General features: G+C 42.4%; 1 protein-coding gene across 2 annotated transcripts in view; it reads left to right on the top strand.

The window, feature by feature from the left end:
* Positions 1–23858, top strand: part of BRF1 (BRF1 RNA polymerase III transcription initiation factor subunit) — a 172263-nt gene that overhangs the window by 94665 nt on the left and 53740 nt on the right. For both annotated transcript variants that reach the window (XM_015630574.3, XM_015630575.3), the window contains 4 exons: positions 3435–3561; positions 4496–4535; positions 4625–4717; positions 5403–5681. In XM_015630574.3, coding sequence (XP_015486060.1) covers positions 3435–3561; positions 4496–4535; positions 4625–4717; positions 5403–5681 — 539 coding nt within the window. The remainder of the gene's footprint in view (positions 1–3434; positions 3562–4495; positions 4536–4624; positions 4718–5402; positions 5682–23858) is intronic.

Raw genomic sequence — 23858 nt, 5'->3', positions numbered from 1 at the left:
ACTGGGTTCAGGAGTCTCCACTGAAGGGTATCCCTGGAACAAAATGAAGTAAAAAGGACATTGCATATAACTTCAAAATGATTGACCCATTTTCCCTTATTGGGAGTTAAATTAAGTGTGAACAGAATCGGTTTACTAGCTTGTGTACAAAAGTGCTTTATCAGAAACAGAGGTGTGGTCTTGTCTGTAAATGGATGAAACAACAACTGTGGAAATTTTTCTTTGTGAAAAAGGGTTGGGGTTAGAGGCAGATGACACCAAGCTCTGGAAAAACTTTTCTCCCAGAGGAATTTTCATGAAAGAATTTGCTGTGAGAAACTGTAAGAGGATGGTTTATACTGGAAGTTGAATCTTAGCCTGAGCTTTTGTGGTTGCCTCTGCTTTGACTATAAATAGAAAAAACTTGTCTGTAAAATTTCAATTTTTAGAGCCTTTTTGAATTTGTGCCAAGGAAATAATATTTTAATTTGTATATCTGTTTATTTTCTCTCTGTCTGTGCATAACTTAAAGTGGCAACTCTTATTTTAGGTTAACAAAAGTGGAAAATTAACTTGGATAGCATTTTTATGTGGGACTTAAAAAATAGCCTGTAGCTATTTTTATTTTTTTTTTCATGAAGCCACTCCCTTGCCCCTGAAATTATTGTGTTTATAATTAAGGTTGTTTGAGTTTTTCTTAACTGCCAAACTAATGTTGCTTTGTTTCATGTGGTGCAGACTGCTGCAACATCAGTTTGTTGCCTTGGTGGCATGTGTCCAAACAGTGGATAAAATTAAAGAAATGTTTAAAAATATGTAGACAGGATATCAGCCAATGTAAAATGTTGAGGCAGGCGAGTGGTTGGCAAACGCAGGTATTTATTTATATCAAGTTAAAGGAGAAAATGTTGAGTGTGCAGCTTGCTCTCCCACGGAGATGATGCTCAAGATGGGATCCTGACCATCAGGGATGGTTCCTCATTTTGGGAGAAGAGTTAAACACGATGTAGCTCTGCCCTGTCCTGGTGCAGATACACTGAGGGTGGTGGGAGGGACCCATCCTGCCATTCTGGCTTGAGGTGGAAGCTGTGCTTGATCTGGAGCTCGCGCCAGCTCCGGCACATTGGCTCACCCCAGGGCTGGCGTCTGATGGGTGCAGGGTACGTGACGTGAGTCAGATGACACTGTGGGCAGGAGAGGGACAGACAGAGCCTGAGGTGTCTGCAGGGGTTGGGTGCTCACACCCAGGCATGGTCATCTTGTCCCCAGCCTGGTTTCATGGGGGTTGCTCCTGGTGTTTTCCTGGCTGCTCGGCACGCACAGAGGTGGTGCTGCTTGGTGGGGCTCTGGCAGCTCATCTCAGAGCAAGTGTTGGATAAACAAACTGTGTGTCTTTGCCAAAGTGCACTTTGGCTTTTAACACTGGGAGGAGAGTAATATTTTAACAAGGTGAGGCTAGTTGGGAGGAAGAGTCTTGCTGTGGAAGTGGGGCTGCCTGTGAGTACATGATTCATTCGTGGAGGGATGGATGGCTGTTCTTTAATGACTGTGACTGGGAAGATCCATGCTCGTCAAATGATACATGGGTTTGGCATTAAGTGAATCCTGAATAATAATAATAATAATAATAATAATAATAATAATAATAATAATAATAATAATAATAGTGCCCTAGCCAGGTTTTCCTTCTAACCTGATAGATGTGGCTCCCTCCTGGAAGGTGGGTAATGCATGCTGGGTGAAACCCGTTAACGCCAAGAAAGATTTCTGGTCTTTTAATTAAAAGCTGGGTGCTGCTGCTGCCAACAGCATCCTCCTCTCCTTTCCAATTTGATCTGAAAGAGAGGAGGAGGGAGCTGGTCTCTGGTTCTCTGAGGGAAGGGTTTGGGCTGTCAATCACTCTTAAGTACATGGCAAATTTGGGGCTTTGTGGAGATGCTTGAATTCCAAAAGCAAGTCTAGTTTTTGGAGGCTTTCTTCTCCTCAGCAGCACTAATTCTGGCTTTTCACATAGCCATGCATGGGCTTAGTGTGCTGCTTGTTGTTGGAGTCGAATGGAGGTGTCTGTCTCTCTCTGTGTGGTTCATGACATGAGGTGCTGCCTGTGGCCTCTGGCCCCTGCTCTGGGAGTGGGATGTCTGTGGGCAAAGTGTCCTGCTCTTGCAGCCTGCCTGCTCCCCTCCATATGGGCTGGCTTTTCTTGCTCCTCAATTTATAAAGGAAGATACACAAAGACTGATGAGGGTGCAGCAGGAGAATGTGGCCCTGTGCTCTTGGCTTTGACCCTAGTGTTGGCTGGAAACGGAATTTCTGTCCTAGGGAAAATTCCTTCTTCAGAAGGAGTTACCAGAGGTAGAGGAGAGAACTGGGGAGAAAACAGCAACTTTTTTTTGGGGAGAGAGAAATGCAGAAAGGTCTTTTGCTGAGAGCACCAAATCACCATTTTTAGTTCCCTAGCTTTGCAGATGGAAACTGTTGTCAGCTCTGCTTCCTCTGAAAGATGAGAATATTCCAGCGAAGCAGCTGCAGACCCATCATTGCCATTTTCCCATGGAAAATGTTGATATTATTAAAAGGGCACTTTCTGTCAGAGAAGCATTCTGCCAGACGTTTCCTGACCTGGCTTTGTACTTAACCTTTTGTCTCATTTTCTCCATCTGTAAAATGGATGTGCTTATTCTCAGCCACCTGTATAAAATGCTGGTATTTGTGGATTAAGTTATGACCACGTGGTCTTATTTAAGATTGAATTCCTCTGAGGGACTCATCTGCTTTCAATGCAATTCCCTATGGAGCCAGTCCTTTCTCTCACATAGGTAGGAACTTCAAAAATGCAAACATTAAACAAATCTAAAGTTTATTATTGTCAAATTACGTTCATCCATCTATTTCATCTCTGTATTGTGCAAATGATCAATTTATTTTACCACTGCTTCTGTGCGTCCTTGGAAGATTATTTCTTGTCCCTCTTCCAGCCTGCTGAAGAGATATTACTTTAACTTTTGCTTTGTGCAGATTAATCATGCTGACATATCAGGAAGATTTTTGAGCAAACTCCTAGACTAGGATGACAGATATTTTATTTGGTGAATCCGTTTTGTTGTTGCCATTGATAACAAAAGCAATGAGAGGGGAGGATTGAGCTGTGTTTCTTGTCTTAGTTTTGTCTATACTTAATTGACTGTAGGGGCTGCAGTACTTCTGTTCAGTCTTTGTTCATCAAAAAAAAGTATGTTACACACTCTAATAAATCAAAAGCTAATTTGGGATATGAAAAGATACTTTCTTTGCAGCAGATGAAACAATTAGTAGTACTTCAGTTTTAATGTAGTCTGTGTTTGAGCCAGAGTTGCTAAGGCTGACATGTTTATTCCATAGCTTGGCAGTTTGCAAATTTTGTTACTTTCAAAGGAGTTCTTGGAGATGTTTTGGTCATGTGCTGTATGCTTTGGTAGGTTGACAGAGTTTGAAGATACACCAACCAGTCAGCTAACCATAGATGAGTTTATGAAAATTGACTTGGAAGAAGAATGTGATCCTCCTTCGTTTACAGCTGGTCAAAAAAAATTGAAGATACAGCAGGTAACTTCTGAGTTGGATCTCTCTGCGGTTCTTTCCTCTCTCCTCCCTCTGTGCATTCCCTTTTGAGTCAGTTAATGCTAAATTCTAACTGGCCAGCCCTTGGTAAGATTCAGTACATTTATTCTGAGGTTCTTGAGAGAGGGATGAGCATTAGTGCATATGGTGCCCATTAACGAAAGATATGTTTCGGTTTATTGGCAAAGGGATAGTTTCCCAGTTAAAAATGGCAAGGGATCAGAAACCATGCACTGTTTTTTAAGTGATATCTGTGGTTAGGAGAAGTGCCATTACAGAGAACTTTTTTAATAGATATGAAAACAATAACCCATTTACTTTAATGAGGTTGCTGGTGGTTTTGTGTGGTACAACACCTGCTTCCACAGAGATTAGTTCTCATGTGGCTTAATTTCTTTACAAATCATGAACTAAAGCTGTCAGAAGAGGAGAAGATTTTATTGCTGCCATAGTCAATTCTTACATTATTGGTTTGTTAGGGTTTTTGCTTGTTCTACCTGTGCTATCATTTAAAGGTCTGTAGGGGTGTTATTGATGTTCTCAAGAACCAGCCAGGCGCTGTAGGTCAGAGCTTCACTCTGCCATCAACCGTGTGTTCTGTCTGGTGTGGGCAGTCCAGTCTCAGCACTGTCCTTGCACTTCTCACATCTACAGGCACAACCACAGAGTCTGACTGCTGGAGAGTGGAGGCTCCTTTTGAAGTATAGAGATGGGGGAGATAACATTCAAAATTGGTCAGTGTTTTGAGACCTGTCTGTCATGCCTGACACTACAAAGTCATTTCAGTGATGATTCAAAACCTGCTTATGCTTTTGAAATACCCTGCCATTCTCTGTCTCTATGTACAGCTCACAAACAGCTTAAAATTGTGCATACTTCTTTAGTAATTTCATGTTTATTTTGTTTATTGTCATTTCAGCTTGAAAAGGCATTATCAAAAAAGCTGGAAGATTTTGAAGGTATAAGTTGTGTTTAGTGTAACATATCACTCATTTCTTCAGTATTACATCAATGATTGCTGAGTTTTATTTTTATTTCAACACCACAGGAGAAATATCGAGCTACCAAGATGAAATAGAGATTGAATTAGAAAACAGTAGACCGAAAGCAAAAGGCGTATTTGCAAATTTCACTAAAGATGGTAAGTCTATAAAGCCTTACGATTCCTTAAATAGTATTGAGCTCAGATCTGGCAGTCTGAAGTGTATGAATGTTATGGTGATAAATGTGATCATATATATGCTTGCATAGTACAGGATCTCTTGCACTGGGGTTCTCTCTCCCAAGCAGGTGGTTCATAGATCAGTCTTCAAAACAAGCACATTGTTCATTGCAGGGATAATTCATTAATGGTTGCAGTTGTTTTTCTTTCCTGGTGCAGTATAAGCTTGGCACTGGCATCTGAGAATGTTTCTTTTTATCACTGAAAGTGCAGTGGACCAGGATCTAGACCCTTCTGTCGCCAAATTCCCCAGTTGACTTCCCATATGGAAGGGCTTTGTGCAGGTTGAACTGGCTATTTTTAATTTGTAATTTTACCAGGAAATAGCTGACTTCTCTCACAAAGCCCTTTAACCTAATGTGATAAGATGACGCTTCTATTTTAAATGGTGATTGTAGTCACAAAAATACATTTTAATAGTCAAGGTAATGAATTTGAAGAGCATCTGGAAACTCCATATATTCATACACTGAACTAAAATATTGTGTATCTCTTTTACAAATTTCCTCTAAAGATTTTTTTTCTTTAAGTGAGTGCCTCTCTATTTATTTAGTTTCTGTAGCAGATGGTATGCAATAATCTGTTGGGTTTTTTCCCTTTACAGATTCTATAGAAGATAATGCCTCTAGCATCCTTGGAGAGGAGGAGGCAGAAGATGAGGAGCTAGAAGCAGCTGCTAATCACTTAAACAAGGACTTTTATGATGAACTTAATGAGAAGGATAGAGTTAAAAGAAATGAAGATGGGGAATGTAGAAATGGAAATGAGACTCTTGTAAGGCCCCCTGCACTGGAATCCTTGCTTGGCCCACTGCCCACCGCCGCTAGTCTTGGCATAACAGAGTCCATCAAAGAGTGCATATCCACGAAGGACCAAGAGCCTGGTGAGTAGGAGCTCAGCTCAGAGCAGAAACTGGACACAGGCAGCCAGCTGTGGGTTTGTTGTGTCATTTCCATGTATCTTGTTGGTTACTGCGGTAGCAATTCACAGAATTGCGCTGAGATGTCAGGGTACAGGAGCAGCGAGGCTGGAGGGCACCAGTGGTCTTGGTTGTTGGTGTGGTTGTTAACATCTGCTCTTCTGGAAGCTGCAGGAAAATCTGGGATGCCTGATTATTTTCTGAAGCCTGAGAATGTGTATCTCTTGGTTAAGCTGATAGTTGATCTTCAGTCATATGATAGCTGATGGGCATATTTCAAGCCATGCACTCTCAATTAGGAAATTGGAGGAAGCAGATTCCTGTAAATATGACTGGAAATTAAAACCCAAGTATGAGAAGCTTCAATCAAGGCAGACTTTCTCTGGAGACGTTTCTCTGGAGTCAAACATGGTGCAGGCTATCTCTGATGGAGAATCTCTGCAAATGGCAAACATTTAAAATGCTTGCAAGAGGAAATAACTAGTGTTATGCTTTTTTCTTTGATACGAACTTTAGTGTGTCTTGTGCTGGTTTTGCTCCATTTTTCTTAAAACCCCCAGATCTGTCTGCATCATTCAGCTCTGTGTAGCAAAGTGGGAGCAGGACTGATCAACTAAAGAAGCCAGTTTTTCCAGAGCCAGTAGTGCAAGCAGTCAGTTATCCAGGCAGGTTTCTTTGCTTTTTCATACATGTGCTTGAACTTTCTGGAGATGGCATTTTTTAAAAAATCCTTCTGCATTTTAATGACTCTGAAAACAACATATCTAATGGGTGTTTTTTTCTTTATCACAGTTAATTTTTCCATCATAAGACACACCCATCTGAATCTGTTTTGTCAGCTTACTTGGAGGTCTGTGCAGCAGAACATTTTGTTATCCAAACTGCTGTGATGCTGATTTCTGTTCAACAGTAGATGAACTGAGTGCATTCAGATTCTTATTACGTTAGTGTTCATTCTCCAGAAACGTAGCAGGATGACTGCAGGTTTTTATTTTATACAAACAAATTCCTATAGAAACAGCTGCATGGTTTTGGTTTTGTTTTAATTACGATTAAGAAAATGGATGGTTTGTCTTTCTCCTGGAAATCAGCGTTTCGTGTCGCAGAGAGGTCAGTCGTGGCTAGAAGCTGTTGTTGTCTGGTTGGCCAGTGACCTGTAAAAAGGAGTTCCCAGTGATGGACATTTCTCAGCTGGCATTGCTATTGACCATTTTAATGGGCAGGCTGAGGACTGAGTGTAAAGATGAAGCTAATCTGGTGTAGCCAGGGAGGTTCCTCTGAGTTGGGCCTCAGGCAGGTGGGCAGGAGAGTGCAGGGCTGCTCATGCCATGGCTTGTCTGCCTTTGCTGTTTGTTTTCTTGCAAAAGTGGAAGATGTGCCAAATGAACTGAATTTCGAAACCAAGCAGGTTTCAGTATGTTCATTCTCCTCTCCTGCATCTGAGAAATCATTGCAGGTGTTTGAACAAGTACTTATTTTCTTAACATGTTATGAAGCACATATGGAAAATTACTGTTTTGGTTTTATTTTGATTACAGATCCTGCCCCAATCTTTCTTGGATTTGGAGGTTTTCTTTGGGCGGTGAGGAGGGTGTTCGAGGGGATTTTGGGTGGATTTCTTTGTTGTTTTGTTTAGTTTTGTTTTTGTGACTCTGCTAATTTATTTTAACAATTTAGAAGTTTTGTGTTAGGTCTGATTCACTTTAGTTATGCCTGTACTGCAGTGTAGTCAATGTGGGTGCAGTTCCCAGCCTCCAGGCCCTTGCCATGCGGTGCCTGCATGGTGTGGATGCATCCCAGTGATGTGTGCACCATCCCCCTGAGGACCTGGTTTCTTTCAGGAAGTCATCTGTGCTCAGGAGCAGTAATGGAACCTTGATGTGTTTTGGGTGAGTGGGAACCAGCAGACAGCTTGGGAAGTACAGCTGGCTTGCAGTTGGCATGTTATTATGCAGAATAAAGAAAACCTCTTGTTAAGATGCCTCATGTTGGTTACCTCTGTGTCGTAGCTCTGAACCTGATGAAAACCAGTGCAGATGATTCTGGCACCTCAGGCAATGTTGTTGAGTCCTGCCTCATAGCTCTGGGAAGTCTGGGAAGGTAGTATTTTCTTCTGTCAGAGCAACTGGTACAGTTGTAAAACTTAGACATTTTCCAGGTTTGTGGGCCCTTCTTCAGGATTGAAAAAGAAATGGCAGTGTTCAGAACTAAATACAGGATGAGAGTAGTTGCTCAGAGTTTAATTTGAGATAGCACTGTTATAGATCATCTTGAAACAAAAGTAGTTGGTAAATGTGGAGGGAGGAGGAAAATCTCACAAAATTTTCTGCATTTATCCTGTGTATTTTAATTTGCTTTAGTGCAGTTTATATTGTGACTCTTAGCTGGCCGTTGCTTTGCTGTGGTAGTTCATGTTCCAAGATCTAAGTCCACTGAAGGAGGGAGAGTGCTGTCATAACACTGAAGACTGAAGGTAATGCTTTGGTCCTTCTCCACAGCTGTTTAAGTCATAAATCAGGAGCCTTTCCTCCCCTCAGCCCTCTCCAGCTCTGAGTCATCTCTCACTGTGTGGGTCAAGCTGGGCTGGAGACCTTATGGAGATGATTTTGTATCTCCTGCTGGGCTCCCCGTGTGGTTGGATGGGTGTATCGTGTCCAGCCAGTTCAGCTGTTGGAAGCAGCATGCCTGGTGCTGCATGGTGAGGTTTTCCCAGCAAACTCTTGTGGTGATGTGCTGCAGACAGGGCAGGTGGCTCCTAAATGCGAGCTCAGCAAACAGGTGCCATACGTGCAATGTTTGGCCTCCTTAAGTGCAGGGTATCTCTCCTCCTCTCTGTAATGATCCCTCTTCCTCAAAAAACCTCTGCTGCAGGTACCTTCTACAAAGTCTTTTCATTTGGCTTTGGCATGTGGTAATTCAGTTTATAATTGCCTACATCAGCTGCTTTGGGAAATCTTCCACCTTTTTGCTACAGTGGCAGCAGCAGCAGATTTCTCACAAACTGCTTATGCAGATAAGACTTAGGTGCAGAGCCGAAATATTAGGAAAAGGTAAGTGTATTTTTGCTGCAATTACAATTGGTATTTGAGCAGTGTGAGCTTGTCTGTATAAATGTTTTATGAAAAGCACAGTATTTTAACAAATTTGCATTACAAAGGCAGCATGTAAGGTACCGGGTTAATGAGTCTGAGGCAGTAAAGTGCTTAGAGTAAACACTACATTTGGCTGTTTTTTCTTGCAAAGTGTATTGATTTCCACAGACTTTAAGCTGAAAACTGTTTGAGTCTTTGCAAACTATTTCTCTATAATTCTTCATGATAAAGTGCCTTATGGTGAGGTCTGAGTTTCAGAGATGGAGACCAGGTACATCAGTCTGTCCATTTTCCTGGCCATGCAGCATCCCAGCATCCTCTCCACGCTCTACATGCTCTTTCTGATTCTCAGTTCCTCAAAAAAAAGTACGCCATTTCTTTTAGGAGACTGTCACAGTCAAGTATCATGGAGTTTGTTCTCAAGAAATAACATACTTTGGTGTGAAATTTCTCTCTGCAATTTATTTTTATGTCCCTTTTATACCATTTCAAATATTTTATCATCTTTCTTAGTGTTTCTGTCATTTTGCTGCTCACTGGCTGTTGCCTTGTCCTTCCCACACTGGGCTGTACACTCCCAGTTCATCTCTTGCCACATGAGGAAAAAATGGGAAAGGTCTGATAATAGCAGAGATAAAGGTAAAATACAGGGTGTAAATTACAGAATGACTTTATATAACTTCCCCTTCATAATCTAGGTTAGGTTTTGAGACCTGATTTAGGTTTTGTTTTGAGTCTCAATTCACATGCAGTCGTTCAGGGCCGTAATTTCAAGTAGTGCATGTGCTGTGGGTGGTAACGTGCTCCTGCACGTCCCCATGAAAGCAGCGGCTTTAGCAGTGAGCAATCGCTGAGCAAGTACCATCTTGTGCCTGGTTAGGCACCCAGCGAACTGCACTCGCTGCTAATTTCACAGAGAATACATGGGAAAGCTTCACAATTAGCAGTTTGCTCATTTATTGCTCCTCGTATTTACGCCTCCATTACTGCTGCGAGCATGATCTGGCAGGGGCTGAGGTTGAAAGATATTGCCATTGATTTCTGTGGGTGTTAAAGACCCCGTGCAGGCAGTGTTCATTGATCGTGGTCCTTGTCCCTGTGTACCAGCACTGTTCAGCTTCTTATTCAAGGGGGATGTGACAAATGACTGAAGGTGATCTGATGGGAGGTGGGGATGGGTTCATCCTCCTGGGTCTTACTCTTCTCTTCTGCATTTCATCCCCCTCAGCTGCCAGTTCCCACCTCATACTTCATCCTGCCCTTGAGGCTTTGCTAATCCTTCTGTGAGCAGATTCAGCTCCCTCACCCAGCAAGGAAAAATACGTGTTCTGTCCTCCTCCTTTTTTGACAGCAGCAGGTGACCAGTGCCAGCAGCACTGTGGGCAGGGGAGATTGCAGGAATGTGACATTTCTGGCAGGGTCTGAGCTGCCATGGAAGGATGCTTGAGGGTGTGCAGGCATGTGCCAAGGAAGGTAGTTGACCCCACCCAGGATCCCAGCATGGACTGCAGGATGGTGAGCTTCAGGCTCACTGCTGGTTGCTCCATCAGTGGTTGGGTGTTGGATCCCTCTTTGTACTGATTTCTTCCAGCATCCTTCCTTGAGTTTTGTCTGAACACATCACTGCCAACTGTTTGGAAATATATAAACGTATCTGTTACATACAAAAAGATATGTGTTTGTTCAATCTCGAGAAGAGATGTGTTAGGGGAGCCTTATCACCATGTTCCAGTATTTAAATGGTGGCTACAGAGAGGATGGAGATTTGTTTTTTGCAAGGAGTCACATGGAAAAGATAAGGGGTAGTGGGTGAGATTTTGGATGGAAGAGAAAATTTTTTCACAGTGAGATCATCCTTTGGATTAATCTACCCAGAGAAGAGATGGATACCCCAAAATAGGACACTGATAAGATTTGCCCAGACAGAATGCTGGGCCATCTTGTGTAGACTATGAAAGGTTGGACAGATGATCCTCAATGTCTCTTCCAGCCTGTTATTCTTTGATTATATGATATAATTAGTAGAGAGAACATTATGAAGCCCTACTACAAATAATTGCTGCATACATGAGAAATAAAGCTGCCGAGTTCAGTGCTAATTGTGTTACATATTGAAGGGATGCTTGGTCATCAGTGCAAGCATGCATGTCCCCATCCTGATTGCTCTTCTGGCTTCTGGTTTCAGCATCCCCATTGCTTCAATGCTTTTACGCCCCACCTGTGGAAATGAGCCCTGTGCATGACCCGCCTGGTGCCCCTTTCCTTGTGCAAAGCCTTCCAAGCACTTTGAGGGTTTGATCTTTGTCTCCGTGTGCCATTTGCTCACTGGAAAATATTTTCTGTGGCAGGACTAGCTCTTTCCCAGTTCTGAGATCTAAACAATAAAAACCTTGCCACAAGCTGATCTTTCTCCTCTGGCCTCAGTGTGCCTGTGCTTGGCAGTCTTGATAAGCTGTATCCCTGATTGAGCCTTCATTATGCTGTTAATGAGATGTGAAGAGCTTGCTGCAGCCAGCACGGCAATACAAGACCACCAGCTGCTTTGAGTACAGTTTTTTGATACCTGAAGTCTTGGGTGTGAATTACAGATGACAGGATTTTTTTACTTGGCTATGTATGTCACTCACACACAAGTACTGCGTGTGCACATCTCACTCCAAAATCTTTGTGCGTGTTTTTTCATGCAGGATCTTTGCATTTCATTAAGGGATAGGAATGCCATAAATTCATTCCATATTCATGCCTTGAGTAACTAGAAAGGTTAAGGGATGAAAACTAAGCATAGAGTTTGGCTGAAGGATTTCTAAACAAATTTAGAGAGGGGTTTTGGAGAGAAACCTGCAGTTTGTTAGAGCCATCAAGGGGATAAATTTGAGTTGAAAGCATAAGCTGAATCATGTGAATACATTTTTATAGCATTTCTGGCTGTTTTAGGAATTTTCCAAAGGATTGGGTTGTCAATACAGACACTCACTATAGGAAAATTTGTGTCATATTTGTCAGAAGTCTTGATCAAAAAGAAGTGTCCCTGAGTAATGGGTGCTGGGGTTAGGAAGAGATACTGGAAATTTGGGTCCAGGTTCTAAAGTCAAGTGAAGAAGACCCATCTGTTAAACCTTACTTGGCTATGTTGCCTGTGAATGAGGGCCCTTTAACACCTGTCTGACCAGCCTGGCTGTCCTGTCCTACCCCAGCAGTTTTAGAGAAGGTCTCTTTATGTCCTTCTCTGTCTCCTTCTTTATTTTATTTTGGTTTTTGGGTTTGTTTTTTTTTTTTTCTTGTTGTTGTTTTTGTTTTGTTTTGTTTGTTTGTTTGCTAAAATTCTGGTCTGGAATGGGGAATGTTAAAATCCTGAAAACTTCTCCAAGTGGGATTTTTTTTTATTTTTTTTGCCTGCTGTGTTGTGACTGCAGTGGGCAACGTGTCCTTTCTGTCTTGAATTTCTCCATTAAAAGCATGGTGGAAAATGAGCTTCATTTTCACTTTGAGTAGCATAAAAGCCTCACATTGCTCTTTGATGGGTCTAACCAGCCGCTTGAGGCCTCATCCTCCCTTGCTTGAGGAATAAAAGGGCAAAAAGCTGCTTTTTCCTCTGGCTGCTTCAGCTGGCTGCTGGCCACGGGCCCTTTGGAGAAGGAGGTGGCAGCAGAGCTGTGTCTGGCTTGGAGAGGTTGGACGTGTGGAACAAGGGCTCTGCTGCCTCATTCCGTGTGAGATAATTGACATGTGTGTGCTGTGGCATAAATCCTGCTTTTTTAGTGCAGCAAGGAGAAGCAGTCAGCCCCAGCAGGTTTTTTTATCCATTGTTTTTCCATTGTGTTGATGGGAAGTCCAGGTCTGCTGTCACCTGCTCCATGTTTAGGGTTAAGGAGCACAGAGCTGGGCAAGCAGGGAGGAGAAGCTCAGCTGGGGCTTTAGAAATTGATGTTTTTCTGTACCTAAATAACAGAATTGCACAAACAGTTGTTCCCCAAATACTAAGGGAGGGTTGTGTTTCCTGGTTGACTTACATGCCTCAGCATTTGTAGGTGCCAGTCTAAGATTTTCCTTCATGTGGGGATTCTTTTCAAGGTTCTTTCCTCTCTGCACTCCCAAGCATCTGAAAAGATGCATGGGGGATACTTTCAGGGGCATTTATAATTTCTCCTGTCTTCCTGGGGGTTAATTCTCAAGGAATCTGTGGAAGGGTAACCATCTAAAGAATCACTACCCTGCTCTTAAACCTTGGCTGAAATAGAGTCACAATGTTACAGGATGGTTTGGGTTGGAGGGGCTCTTTAAAGGCCATCTAGTCCAACCCCCCTGCAGTGAGCTGGGACATCTTCAACAAGGTCAGGCTGCTCAGAGTCACATCCAACCTGACCTTGGATGTTTCCAGGCATGGGACATCCACCACCCTTCCCAGGGTAACCACCAGTGTATTACCACCCTCAGCCCCATAGACTGCAGACTAAAACAACACTGGGGAGGTGATGTTTGGTGGTGATGACTCAGACACCTGCAGGCACTCAGAAAACCTGGCTAAAAGGAACTCCCTGCTGGTATAAGAATTATTTGATCCTTTTCTGTACCTGCCAGAACTGGAGCCCAGTAATGCTCACAGTTATTTGGGTGGGTGGTTTCTTTGCAGAAGAAACAGACATTTCTGCCCTGCCCTTCTGCCAGAAAGGAAGAAAAGTCACCAAAAAACTGAAGTGAAAACTGAAATTTTTCTTTAGAGAACTGTGGAGAAGTTAAATGTGTGGAGGCTACAGAAAGGACACTAAGTTTGCAGGGAAAGCTGACTGCTAGGGGGATGTTAACCAAGCAATTCATCACAGTACCTGAAATGTCAGGAGTGGAGACCTGGGTTCAGTTCAGGGAATCTCCATGGTCCCAGTTGTTATTGAGAATAAAGACTTATTAACCCAGGTCAAGGAGCCACAAAACGTGCCCTTGGAAGAAGGAAATAACAGCAATGAGAGATTTGCAAGGCTTAGCTACTTTGGGTTTAACACGGTGGGTAATAAATCTGTGTGGAGTGCTGTGGTGGATCCCAACCACTTGGGTTTGTCTGGAAAAGCTAAAATAATCCTCCATTTAGTATTTTATTTTCTCGTGGTACAGGTTCAGCTGGTAAAGGCAGTACCTGGAAACTGAAAATCCACCAAAGTAAACCCTTTAAATGGAGTGCTGTTTCTGCAAGGATTTAATGTTTTTGTGCAGCAGTTTTGCTTTTATTTGGTAGCTTTGAATTTAGTTTGAAAAACTAATTCCTATATCCTCTTAAGGATTAACTTCATCACACCCCTAAACACTTCATCTGTTTTGTTTATTGGTCTTAAGTCTGTGGGACTGTCACAGCAGGAGAGATGCATGGGCTGGACTGTGACTTGTGTAGATGACCCTTGTAATTAGGGATTTCAGCTGTGGCACTGTGGACTGGGGATGAAAACAGCCCTGAGTTCAGCTTTGTATAATTGTAGTTTGACATTTTTAGTTTGCTAAATGCTTTCATAACCAAAAGGGATGTATTATCCAATAGAGGAAGAATATTAGTGTTGACACTGTTGGCAATTAAAAACAATCTTGGAAACTGAATTTTACTTCTCCTGATTGCTTTTGAAATAATTTGTTTTCAATGTTACTTTAGGATTGGTTCATTTATTAGGTCTTTTTTCTTGTGTGACAATGAGATAATTGCTATTTATTTTTTATCCTGCAAGCAATTATAATCAAAACAGCCAAATATAGAGTCTGCTTTGACCTGGAATCAGAGTGACCTGTCAACATGAGGCTACTGTAGTCTTCAGCTTTTCAATTTAATTTTATTTCATAGGCACTCACCAGAATGCATTCAGCAAGGCTGAAAAAATTGTGGGTAGAGTTTTCAGTGTTCATTAATTACAGTGGTGCAGAGTCGAAGAAGTGGGCAGATAAGAACAACTTTGGGTTGGTTATTAATAGCAAAAATTGTGATCTTTTATCTAGGGTTGGGTGGACTGTGTTGGGCCAATGTCCCAAGCGGTCAGAGGAGGAGATGTTGGCAGGCTGCCAAGGGAGGGGTAACTGCAAATTAAGGGAAAATTGCAAACAATTGCCTCTAGGGAGTTTCTGCAGCCAAGTTTTGCTAAAAGGAAGCAGAAGATACTTTATTTTTGAAGTTAGCAGTTTTAAGGTAAGGCTCAGCTCTCATATTGAAACACACATGTAGACATAATACTGTAGAAGTTGTTTTCTGTTATGAAAGACCTGGACATTTACAACTGTATAGCAGGAATAAGGAAATGAATGTGAAATATGAGTGAGTAAATAATGCTATTAAGTAGTACCTAGAAAGAAATTGGGAGCAAGGAACAGGGCTCTTGAGACAGGTACACACACAGAAGCCAGAAGTAAACTGGTGTGCAGGGGGTGGAATGGTACCATTTTTCAGCAAATTAACTATTTAGGTGCCATGTTTGATTTAGTTATGGTAGGGAAGCCACTGTGTGCTCACAGGTGGGAAGGAAGATAGTGCTCTGTGACCAAATCCTTAGCACTAGCATGGGATATGGGCAAATGGCTGATTTGGGAAGTTATGTTTAGTGGTTCTTACTAATTTCTGGCTAAAAGTAAAAAATGCAAATCCACAACACCATGGAAATCATGTATTGAAATGCAGCAGCATCTTCTCAACACTGGTGGCAGTATTATTTTCTGGCAATGGTTTCCATTAAATAAAACATACTTTGGTGAGAAGTTGCTTTACTATGAAGTCTCTCTTTTCACTTTAAGCCAGAGTTTTTTGCACTTAGTGGGACCACTGCTTTGTGTCTCATGGCTTGGTAGCTGCTGCAAGACTACCACAAAGCTTCTGTCCCAGTTCTTTCCCTGTTTTATACTGCACTGTTTGGATTTGGCTCTAGTTTAAGGCAGAGTAGACTTGTTGGGATGTTGTGGGTGCTGTTGGTTGAGGTTAAGAAGTGCCTTGCCTTACTGGCTCATCCCTCTCCTATCTGCTGATATCAGTGCACGAGTAGTTGCCTCCCTCACCCAGCTCTGTCAAAAATGTGACAGGCTTCTGCAGGCTTTTTATAGCAGGGTTATTTTGATGGATGCATGTTAGGGAGTGACACCTTGGCAGGTGCAGTGGAAGGTGGGGGGAAGCAGAAGGAAGGTGAACAGGGCTGAGTCAGGGGGGAAGGAACCAGCTCCCCCAGTTCAGCTGGGGCTGGAGGAGCATTTCAGAGCATGTCTTTGCAGCAGCAAAGAATGTGTATTTTGGAGGCTGAGTGGCAGTTGTGCTTGTGCTGAGGTTCCAGTGCTGGAAAAGTTTTACAATCCATCAATGACTTGGAATTGGCAATTTCAGATACGCTCTTGCCCAAGGTCACTTTACAATGCAGGGTCTTTTTAGAGAGTAAGGTTGATGCTTGGAATTTCAGCTCCTGAAATGCAACATTTAGAAATCTGGGAGCAATGAAGGAGTTTGGTTTAACAAGGTGAGGAGGGAATTCAAAAATTCTCTCCTGAAAAAGCCTCCTTTTAAATTTAAAGTTTATTGCTTTATCTTGACTTTCAGAAAACCTGCATGAAACTTCCTTGCCTTTGAAAACTTGATAGAAACTCTTGAAGTACTTTGACTGAAACAGAAAATTTAATAGTGAGGCATTTTGAACGCCGAAAGATGTTTGTGGGCAGGTAATTTAAACAGGTACTAATATGAAACAGTGTTGTACTTGAAAGGCTACAACTGGTGTACACACATAAATGGGGTGGAATATCACTGGGAGCAATAAAATCTAGGGATGCTTCATACTTCTTTCATTGCAAACAATTTTTATGGTATGGCCTGTGAAGCAATTGAAATGCAGAGAGCTGGCACAGCACTAGATTGATAATTCCTCCTGCTACTTACAGCTTATTCTCAGTACAGATGTCCCCAATTCTTTCTTTCTATCACATTAAAGTTTCTTGTCTGCTTCAATTTCATGCCTGCCTCAAACGTAGCATTTTTCAAAATTGTCCCTCCAATTTATTTTTTTTTTCCTCTTTAAAAGTTTATATCAGATGAAACATAACTGCTAGTTTCTATCCCAAGGTTTACACTTAAATTTTTAACAAGCTCCTTTTTAAGATTGGTCTTCCTTGAGAGAGCACTTGGCTGATCCATCAATAATTATGTAGTAATAAAGCAACTGTGTAAAAATGGCACCTTCGTGCTGAACAGATTGGTTTGCAGAGCCATTGACAAAGATGAATGTTTATTACTATTTACTACTTTTGGTTCTGCAGATGCAATAGAGCTATTTTCTTTTTGGCTTAAGTGTCACGAAAAGTAATTTCCAATTGTGGAATCTTTATGATAATAAGGATATATAACTAGGAGAGCCCAGACTGACTTTCAAACACCAGCATGAGTTTGCAATGCTGGTAATTTCGAAAAAAAATAAACAGAACATTTTTTACTTCATTTCATTGCTAAATTATTTTTTTAAGCAATCACTGGGACAGAATACACAGGGAGCCCTACAGTATCATGTAGTTACCCTTCTGAGTTAATTGCTATAATATTAATTGTTGATTCTTCAAAAACTGGCAAGTTTCCTCATTCTCTTTGCTGCATCCAAAGATTTCTAATGTTGATTTTCCTACATTGTGAAGGAAAATGCAATGTCTAAAATTAACACAAAAGCCTAAAATTGTTGTTCTTGGTTGTTGGGTTTTTTTGTTTTTTTTTTTTAAGTACCAGCACAATTAAGACTGCGATTTAGATGACTTGTGTTGTTCAAAACTGCCCTCTCCTTTTGGGCAAAATGCAGAAAAATGTATTCTGTAAGTTCTTATGGCTGGCAGATGCATCATTTTGGTCAGCCAAGCTGGTTGATTGCAGTGTCACTGCGGTGATGAAATTGTCTCTTGGTAGCAGCTGAGAAACACCTTGAGAATTAAACTTTTGTGGATGCAGATGTTGGGGTCTGTTCCTCCACAGCCTCTGGTGCTCCTTGGCTGGATTTCCCCCAGCTGATGCCGAGGCAGGGATGTTGCTGGTGCCTGTCAGTGGTGTCAGAACGATAAGGTGCTTTCATCGACCTGCAAACCTCTTCTGGCCAAAGGCCAGAATCCCTGACTTATTTCCCATTGCTGCCAGAAATAGTGACTTGGCCTGATGTTGGGTCTGTTGCTCCTGGTTTGGAGGGAGGGGTGCAGGTGGTCCTGCTCCCAAAAGGCCCTTGAGTGGCAAAGCTCCAGCTTCATGCCCTCGGTCCCTGGGGGTAATGGCAGAGCCGAGCTCCACCAGCCTGGCTCGAGCTGTTCCACAGACCAGTTTGGTGCCACAGCCCTCAAGCCTTTGTGGCAACTTGTAGCTACATCAGCAAACGCTTTCAACCCAGGTCATTCATTTCAGATGGCAGCTGCTGACAGTAATGTTCCTTTGCTTGGCTTTATTTTAGCATTTAATGATTTTTATGTTGGTTTTGATGGCGTGAAGGGAATTGCATGGGAGTGTTTTGTCTGGACTTCAGTATTCTCTGCTTTATCTTGCTAGCAAGATTTAAAGTCTTACTCCTTCAGAGACAGGGCTTTTGTCTGTGCATCTTGCAAGCTCTTCCCTCACCAGTCCTTTCATGATGTCAGCTCATTATCCTGGGCTTATTTCACTGCACAGTTCATGATGCTGAAGTTTGCTGTGGAAAGAGTTTGCCTAGTTAAAACTAGGATAAGGAACAATCCATCTATTCTTACCTAAAGAAGTAAAATAAATATAATATAAATAAATGTATATTCCGCAGAAGAGTACAGTAGAGCTGAATTTGTAATCATGATCTGGTGTGACTTTGTAATGAAATAGTAAAATTCTATCCAGAATTTATTTCCAGAAGACAACCCTGATTACGTTAATTCAAAATAAACTTTCCTGATTTCAGAGAAATTATTATTACCTGTGGTGCTGAATGTGTTTAAATGAACTGGTGTGATAAAAGTACGTCACTCTCTCCCAGTGGGCTGTGGACATGTAGTCATGTTCCTGAGAATGGGTGGATAATACTGTTTGTTGTGGAGAACCTGGATTGAGCTCCACAGAAATATCATTTTTCACTTAATTAAAGAACAACTCTGATACTATGCCATATGCTGTACAATAAAATGTCTGCACAGCAGAAAGAGACATGAATCCTTTCAGTGTACCTGAGACTGAGACATGATTTGTGACTTTCTGCCTCTGCAACACTGTGTTAAGTAGAGGCCTAATAAATTTAAATACAGAATTAATTACATTTGGATGTGGGACCTTATCTTTTCCAGTGAGCCCTTTGAAATGCTTACCGGGTTTTTGAGACTTAGTAAAATCTTTCCAAAGTCTTTGCTTTGCTCTGCATCTAATCAGCATTTAAGCAGGGTCCTTTGAGTGCCTGTAACCTGGAGAGGTTGAGGAGAACCTGGCCAGATTGAGGAGAAACTGTAAAATCAGCAATGCAGAACAAAGCTAAAATGACACATGAAGCATAGTCCTGTTAGTACATAAACTTTATATACAAGTCAGATGTTGAGATTAATGATAAGGACAGGTTGCACAAGCAGATGGCTGGCCTTTCTGCTAGCCATTGGCTTGAAAGACTGCCTTTGAAACCGGCTCTGTGCTTCACAGGTGAATCATGCTGCTGAGCTTTGTTGGGAAAAGGTTATTTCCCCAGCTCCATCAAAACCTCCTGTGCATGGAAGTGCCTTGTTCCACTGTTCTTGGAGGATAAGACAAATTATTCTCCCGGAACTTCTCTGCAACTTTCTTCTTTTGGAGAATTGCGGTGTCAGAGGGCATTCCAGTGCTGTAATGGATGGATCTCAAGCATATGGAGTACACATGCTAATTGTGCTGTGCTTATGGATCAGTCTGTCCAAATGCCAAGGCCTCAGAGCTGCTGCAGGCAAAATGTTAAAATCCTTCTCCTCTGTCTACTGTGCATCTGGGAAAAGGTTCATTGCTGTCACTGAACCAGAGGGGAGAGGAGGAGGAGGAGGTGAGGGACAGAGCCTTGCCTGTCCTCATGAGGAGTTTCTGCAGCAGCTGTGCTCTCTGCAGCAGTGTGTGCTGCAGTGTGGCCAGGTGACCCAGGGAGCTTGCTGTGCTCCAGGGGCACCTGGAGCCACCCAGGCAATGCCTAAACTTTGGGTTGCAGACATCTTTACATGCTTCATTTATACTTGCCTTAATGGACACAAAACTGCCTTGGTCCCTGGGGCAGGGCTCCTACAAGGGCTCTGTTTGGTCCAGAGTGAGACAGAGAAGTACTTTATCACTTATATGTTTCTCAGCCACTAGGCATGGTCAGAGACAAAAAGAGAGCACTTCATCTAACAAGAAACAGTGCAACTGCTGTAATTTTTACTTTAAAATATGGTCTCTGCTGGCTGGAGGTCTCTGCTGCATAAATTATGCTCTTACCACAGATCTGCATTTTTGTAGCTTTTAAGCTATTCAAACACCTTTTAAGAATTCAAACCAAGTATCTCCAACTTCCATGTTTGTAAACCCCAACTGGTTGACCTGATCACAAAATCAGTCAGGATCTTATGTGTCCTTTGTCTCTGCTCCATGTCTCTGATGGTTCTGGCAACATGAAGCTCTGCCTGTTCCTTGCTCTTGAGTCCAGCCCCCATCCACCTCAGAGGATTTCCTTTGGGCCAGGTTCCCACCTTGCATTTGATGGGGAAGCTTCTGCTCTTGCCTGTTGTTCTATTTAATAAGAAGAGTAATTTTTTTATCTTCTCTTCCCTCTCCCCATTTCTGTAATTCCCTGCTTGCTATTTCTCATTAGCAATGAAGGAAGGAAGAAGCTGGGTAACAAAATGAGAAATTTCTTACCTAATAATTTTCTTTCAGTTAACAGCTTCTCACCATTCAGCCTGTCCAGACAGTGTGTTAAATGGCCAGGACACAAATTGATTTTTTTTCTCTAAATAAAGACTTGGGTATATAATTTCATACTCTATATTTTGATGTTTTCTTAATGCTAATAATTTTCTGCTGAAGCATTTCTGTCATCTAGGTGGCTTCTGGTGGCTGGTGCTGAGCTTGTCACCAGATCTACCATAGATAAGCTCTGAACCTCAAAGGAGAGGGTAGAAATTAGCTGAGAGGTGGTAAGGGTGGCTAGATGCGAGTTATAAGTGGAAAATTCAACTCACCTCACTTTCTTGCTCGTCTGAGTTAAGTTATTTTGGTAGGCTGTTTTTGACCTGGAGCAGCTCTTTTGGTGCAGTTTGTGTTGGAAGGGACCTTCAAGGTCATCCATTTCAACCTCCCTGCCATGGACTAGGATGCCACCACCTCGATCAATTTGTGTATGTTGGATACTTTTACATGGCTGTATAAATTTAAATTCTTTTTGTGGTGGAACAGAAATTGATTCACAATTAGAAAACAAAAAAGCAACTATAATAGTCCCTGCAAAATTCTAAGATTTGCTTTTAAGTTCTCTGTAGTGCAGAGCTCACCATTGTATTTTATTTGGTGTGGGGGTTACAGGTGGAGATTTACTTCTCAATAAAACATAGGCTGGTCTGGCAGAGTGCTGGCCAGTCAAGGATCCTGGGCTTGCAGGGACAGACAGCAGCACATTTAGCGCCCGCAGCAAGACCTGGCGAGTTGCAGAAATGATGCTTCAGCACTTAAACATGAAGCCAGCTGTTCCCTTTGTGGCTGGCTCGGGTGTAAAGTGCTCTTGCTGTTTTACACAGTGGTCTGTCAGTATGGGGAAAGCGAGCTGGAGTGGGCTCTGAGCCCGGCTGCTCTTGCTGTCGGCTCTCCAGGGTGTTGGACTGCCCTCGCCCTCTGCCAGAGATAACGGCAGTGCTCTGCCCTTGTGGGGTTTGGAGAGGGGAGCTGATTGAGATGCTGATCAGTTCTTCTCCTTGGTCTCTCCCTTTGTATAAACTGTTACTCTTGGATCCCCCTGCACAGATTTTAAAAAATGCAGAAAATACGGGCCAGAAGGCACCAAGAAGAACGAAGGCTGGGGGAAGGGAAAGGGGAGAAAAGATGCCAAGAACAGCATAAAAGGCAAAGGAGGAAAGTACTGCAGGGAATTGGTGATCGTCTGGAAAAGCAAGGGAAATAATAAGCAAGGGAAATCTGTCTTTATAGTTTTCATTTTAAAAAGTTTTAAGTCCATAACTGCTCAGGCAGGAGGGGGTGAATGTATGGACGTAGGCTGAGGTGTGAGTGTGTGGCACTTTCGGAACTAGCGCCGTGGTCTTGCCATTGCTGGGTGCAGAAATCACAGGCTGGAGAAGACTTGTGTCTATGCATGGGAGCTCTTGCAATTTCCAGAGTTTGGCACTGAAAAATGTCATTTGTGGTAGTTAGGTAGTATGCTTCTGGGTAGAGTATTGGTCAGATTGATTATTGGTTATTGGTTGCATCAGCAAAAGAGAACTTCTTTGATAGTGTTGAAAGCAGGCGTTCTCTGAGCACTCAGTCATGGCAGCAGGGTTGTGAGCTTGGAAAAGAACGACAGGTTGGAACAAGTAGGTTGCATAAACCATGCTTTTTATCATTGTTTTCCAAAGGTGTTGGGGGAACATGAACATTATTTCAGAAGAAGAACATCTGCTGCTGGTTTTGAGGACAGTGTCAAGATGTTCTTCTGTTCAAAAGCCTAATTTTCAGCTGTATTTATTTTAGGAGGTTGAAAGGGGCTTTTTCTTAAGGGCTTTTTATGTTGCTGTGTAGTTCAATGAACAGGAGCTTACCTTTTCAAAGAAAATTCTTCAGAATCAGAAGGGTTTTGTTTATTCCTGGGCTGGTTTTGTACTACCTGCTTTGAAAAAAATATATATTGCAGGGCGAATTTCTGGAAAGAATGGAGAGATTAACTGTTTCTCTGAAGTATTTAGTATAAGTTAACAAGTTTCCATGTCTGTTAGACGAATGGTATAACCTCTAACTGGATGTAAAGTATGAGGATGTGGTTTGGTTAAACCCTCCATGGACTATGAGGTTAAACAAAGCATTTGTTTCAGTATGGATGTGCTCTTAGGAAAGCAGCAGGGCTGGTGGTTAGGTGCTTTTTTTTTTTTTCCCAAAACTGAAATTCAATTAATAAAAATTATATTCACTAACAAAAGTTCTGTGAGAGGGATTGACTGCAGGAAAAGCTTTTCTCATAATTTATTTCCTTATATCATTAAGCACCACAGATCTGAAATTCCGTTCCTGTGAATGGATAATGGTTCTGAGACCACTGTAGGAAGGTGGCTGCTGGGGGAAGGCTGTTGGGTGTCACTCAGCTGTGCAGGACAGAGCATCTGGACCTTGAGTCTCAGTGTAGGGAAATGGACACAGACACTTAATTAAGATGGGATTCTAGTGCTGTGCTGCATTCAGGCCCAGTGCTGTAGGAAAAATCTTCTGCCTACAGCAGATGAGCCCAGTGCAGTGCCTGCAAACCATCCAGGGCTGGCCCTGGCTGTTACTCTGCTTTGCTTGGTGAGAAAGTCCTATTTTCAGTAGGCAGGAGTGAGGAAATAGCTGATGAGCTTGTACATCCCAGCTTTTCTACAGGCTGACCTTGCAATAGTAGAGTATGTGGACTTCCTTTTTTTATTAAATTAAGCCTTTTCCCTCTTTGCCCTTCATTTGCAGCATTTTTGGCTCTGCCTCTACACTTGTTACGGTCCCAGTGTGAGGAGCTGGCCAGTGGGCACTGTGCAGAGGCAGGGCTGTGTGCCCTGGCCGTGCTGGGCAGCCCGGCGCCGGCCGGCAGCGCTTCCCACCATCCCTCGTCAGCAGGAATGAATGTTTCTGGGAAGAGGGGGCCTCACTCTGTGGTGTGATGTGTTTGCTTTCTCCGAGGAACTAGCAGGCTGGAAACTTGGCTTTGGCTGGAGAGGACCCCTTAACCTTGCCTTGGCAGAAGGAAATAATAAAGTGACAGACTTCATTTATCTTTATGTTGTGTGCATGGCCTCGTGTGCTCTGTACGCCACCAGACCTAAATCGTGGTGTCGATTTGGCACTGTGAAGGAGTAGGCTGTAATTTTCAAGGTGGCTCCAGGTACAATAAATTAAAAAAAAAATTTCTCT

This window comes from Parus major, chromosome 5, assembly GCF_001522545.3.
Source record: "Parus major isolate Abel chromosome 5, Parus_major1.1, whole genome shotgun sequence".
Classification (NCBI taxonomy): Eukaryota; Metazoa; Chordata; class Aves; order Passeriformes; family Paridae; genus Parus; species Parus major.
This window is presented reverse-complemented; position numbering and strand designations above follow the sequence as displayed.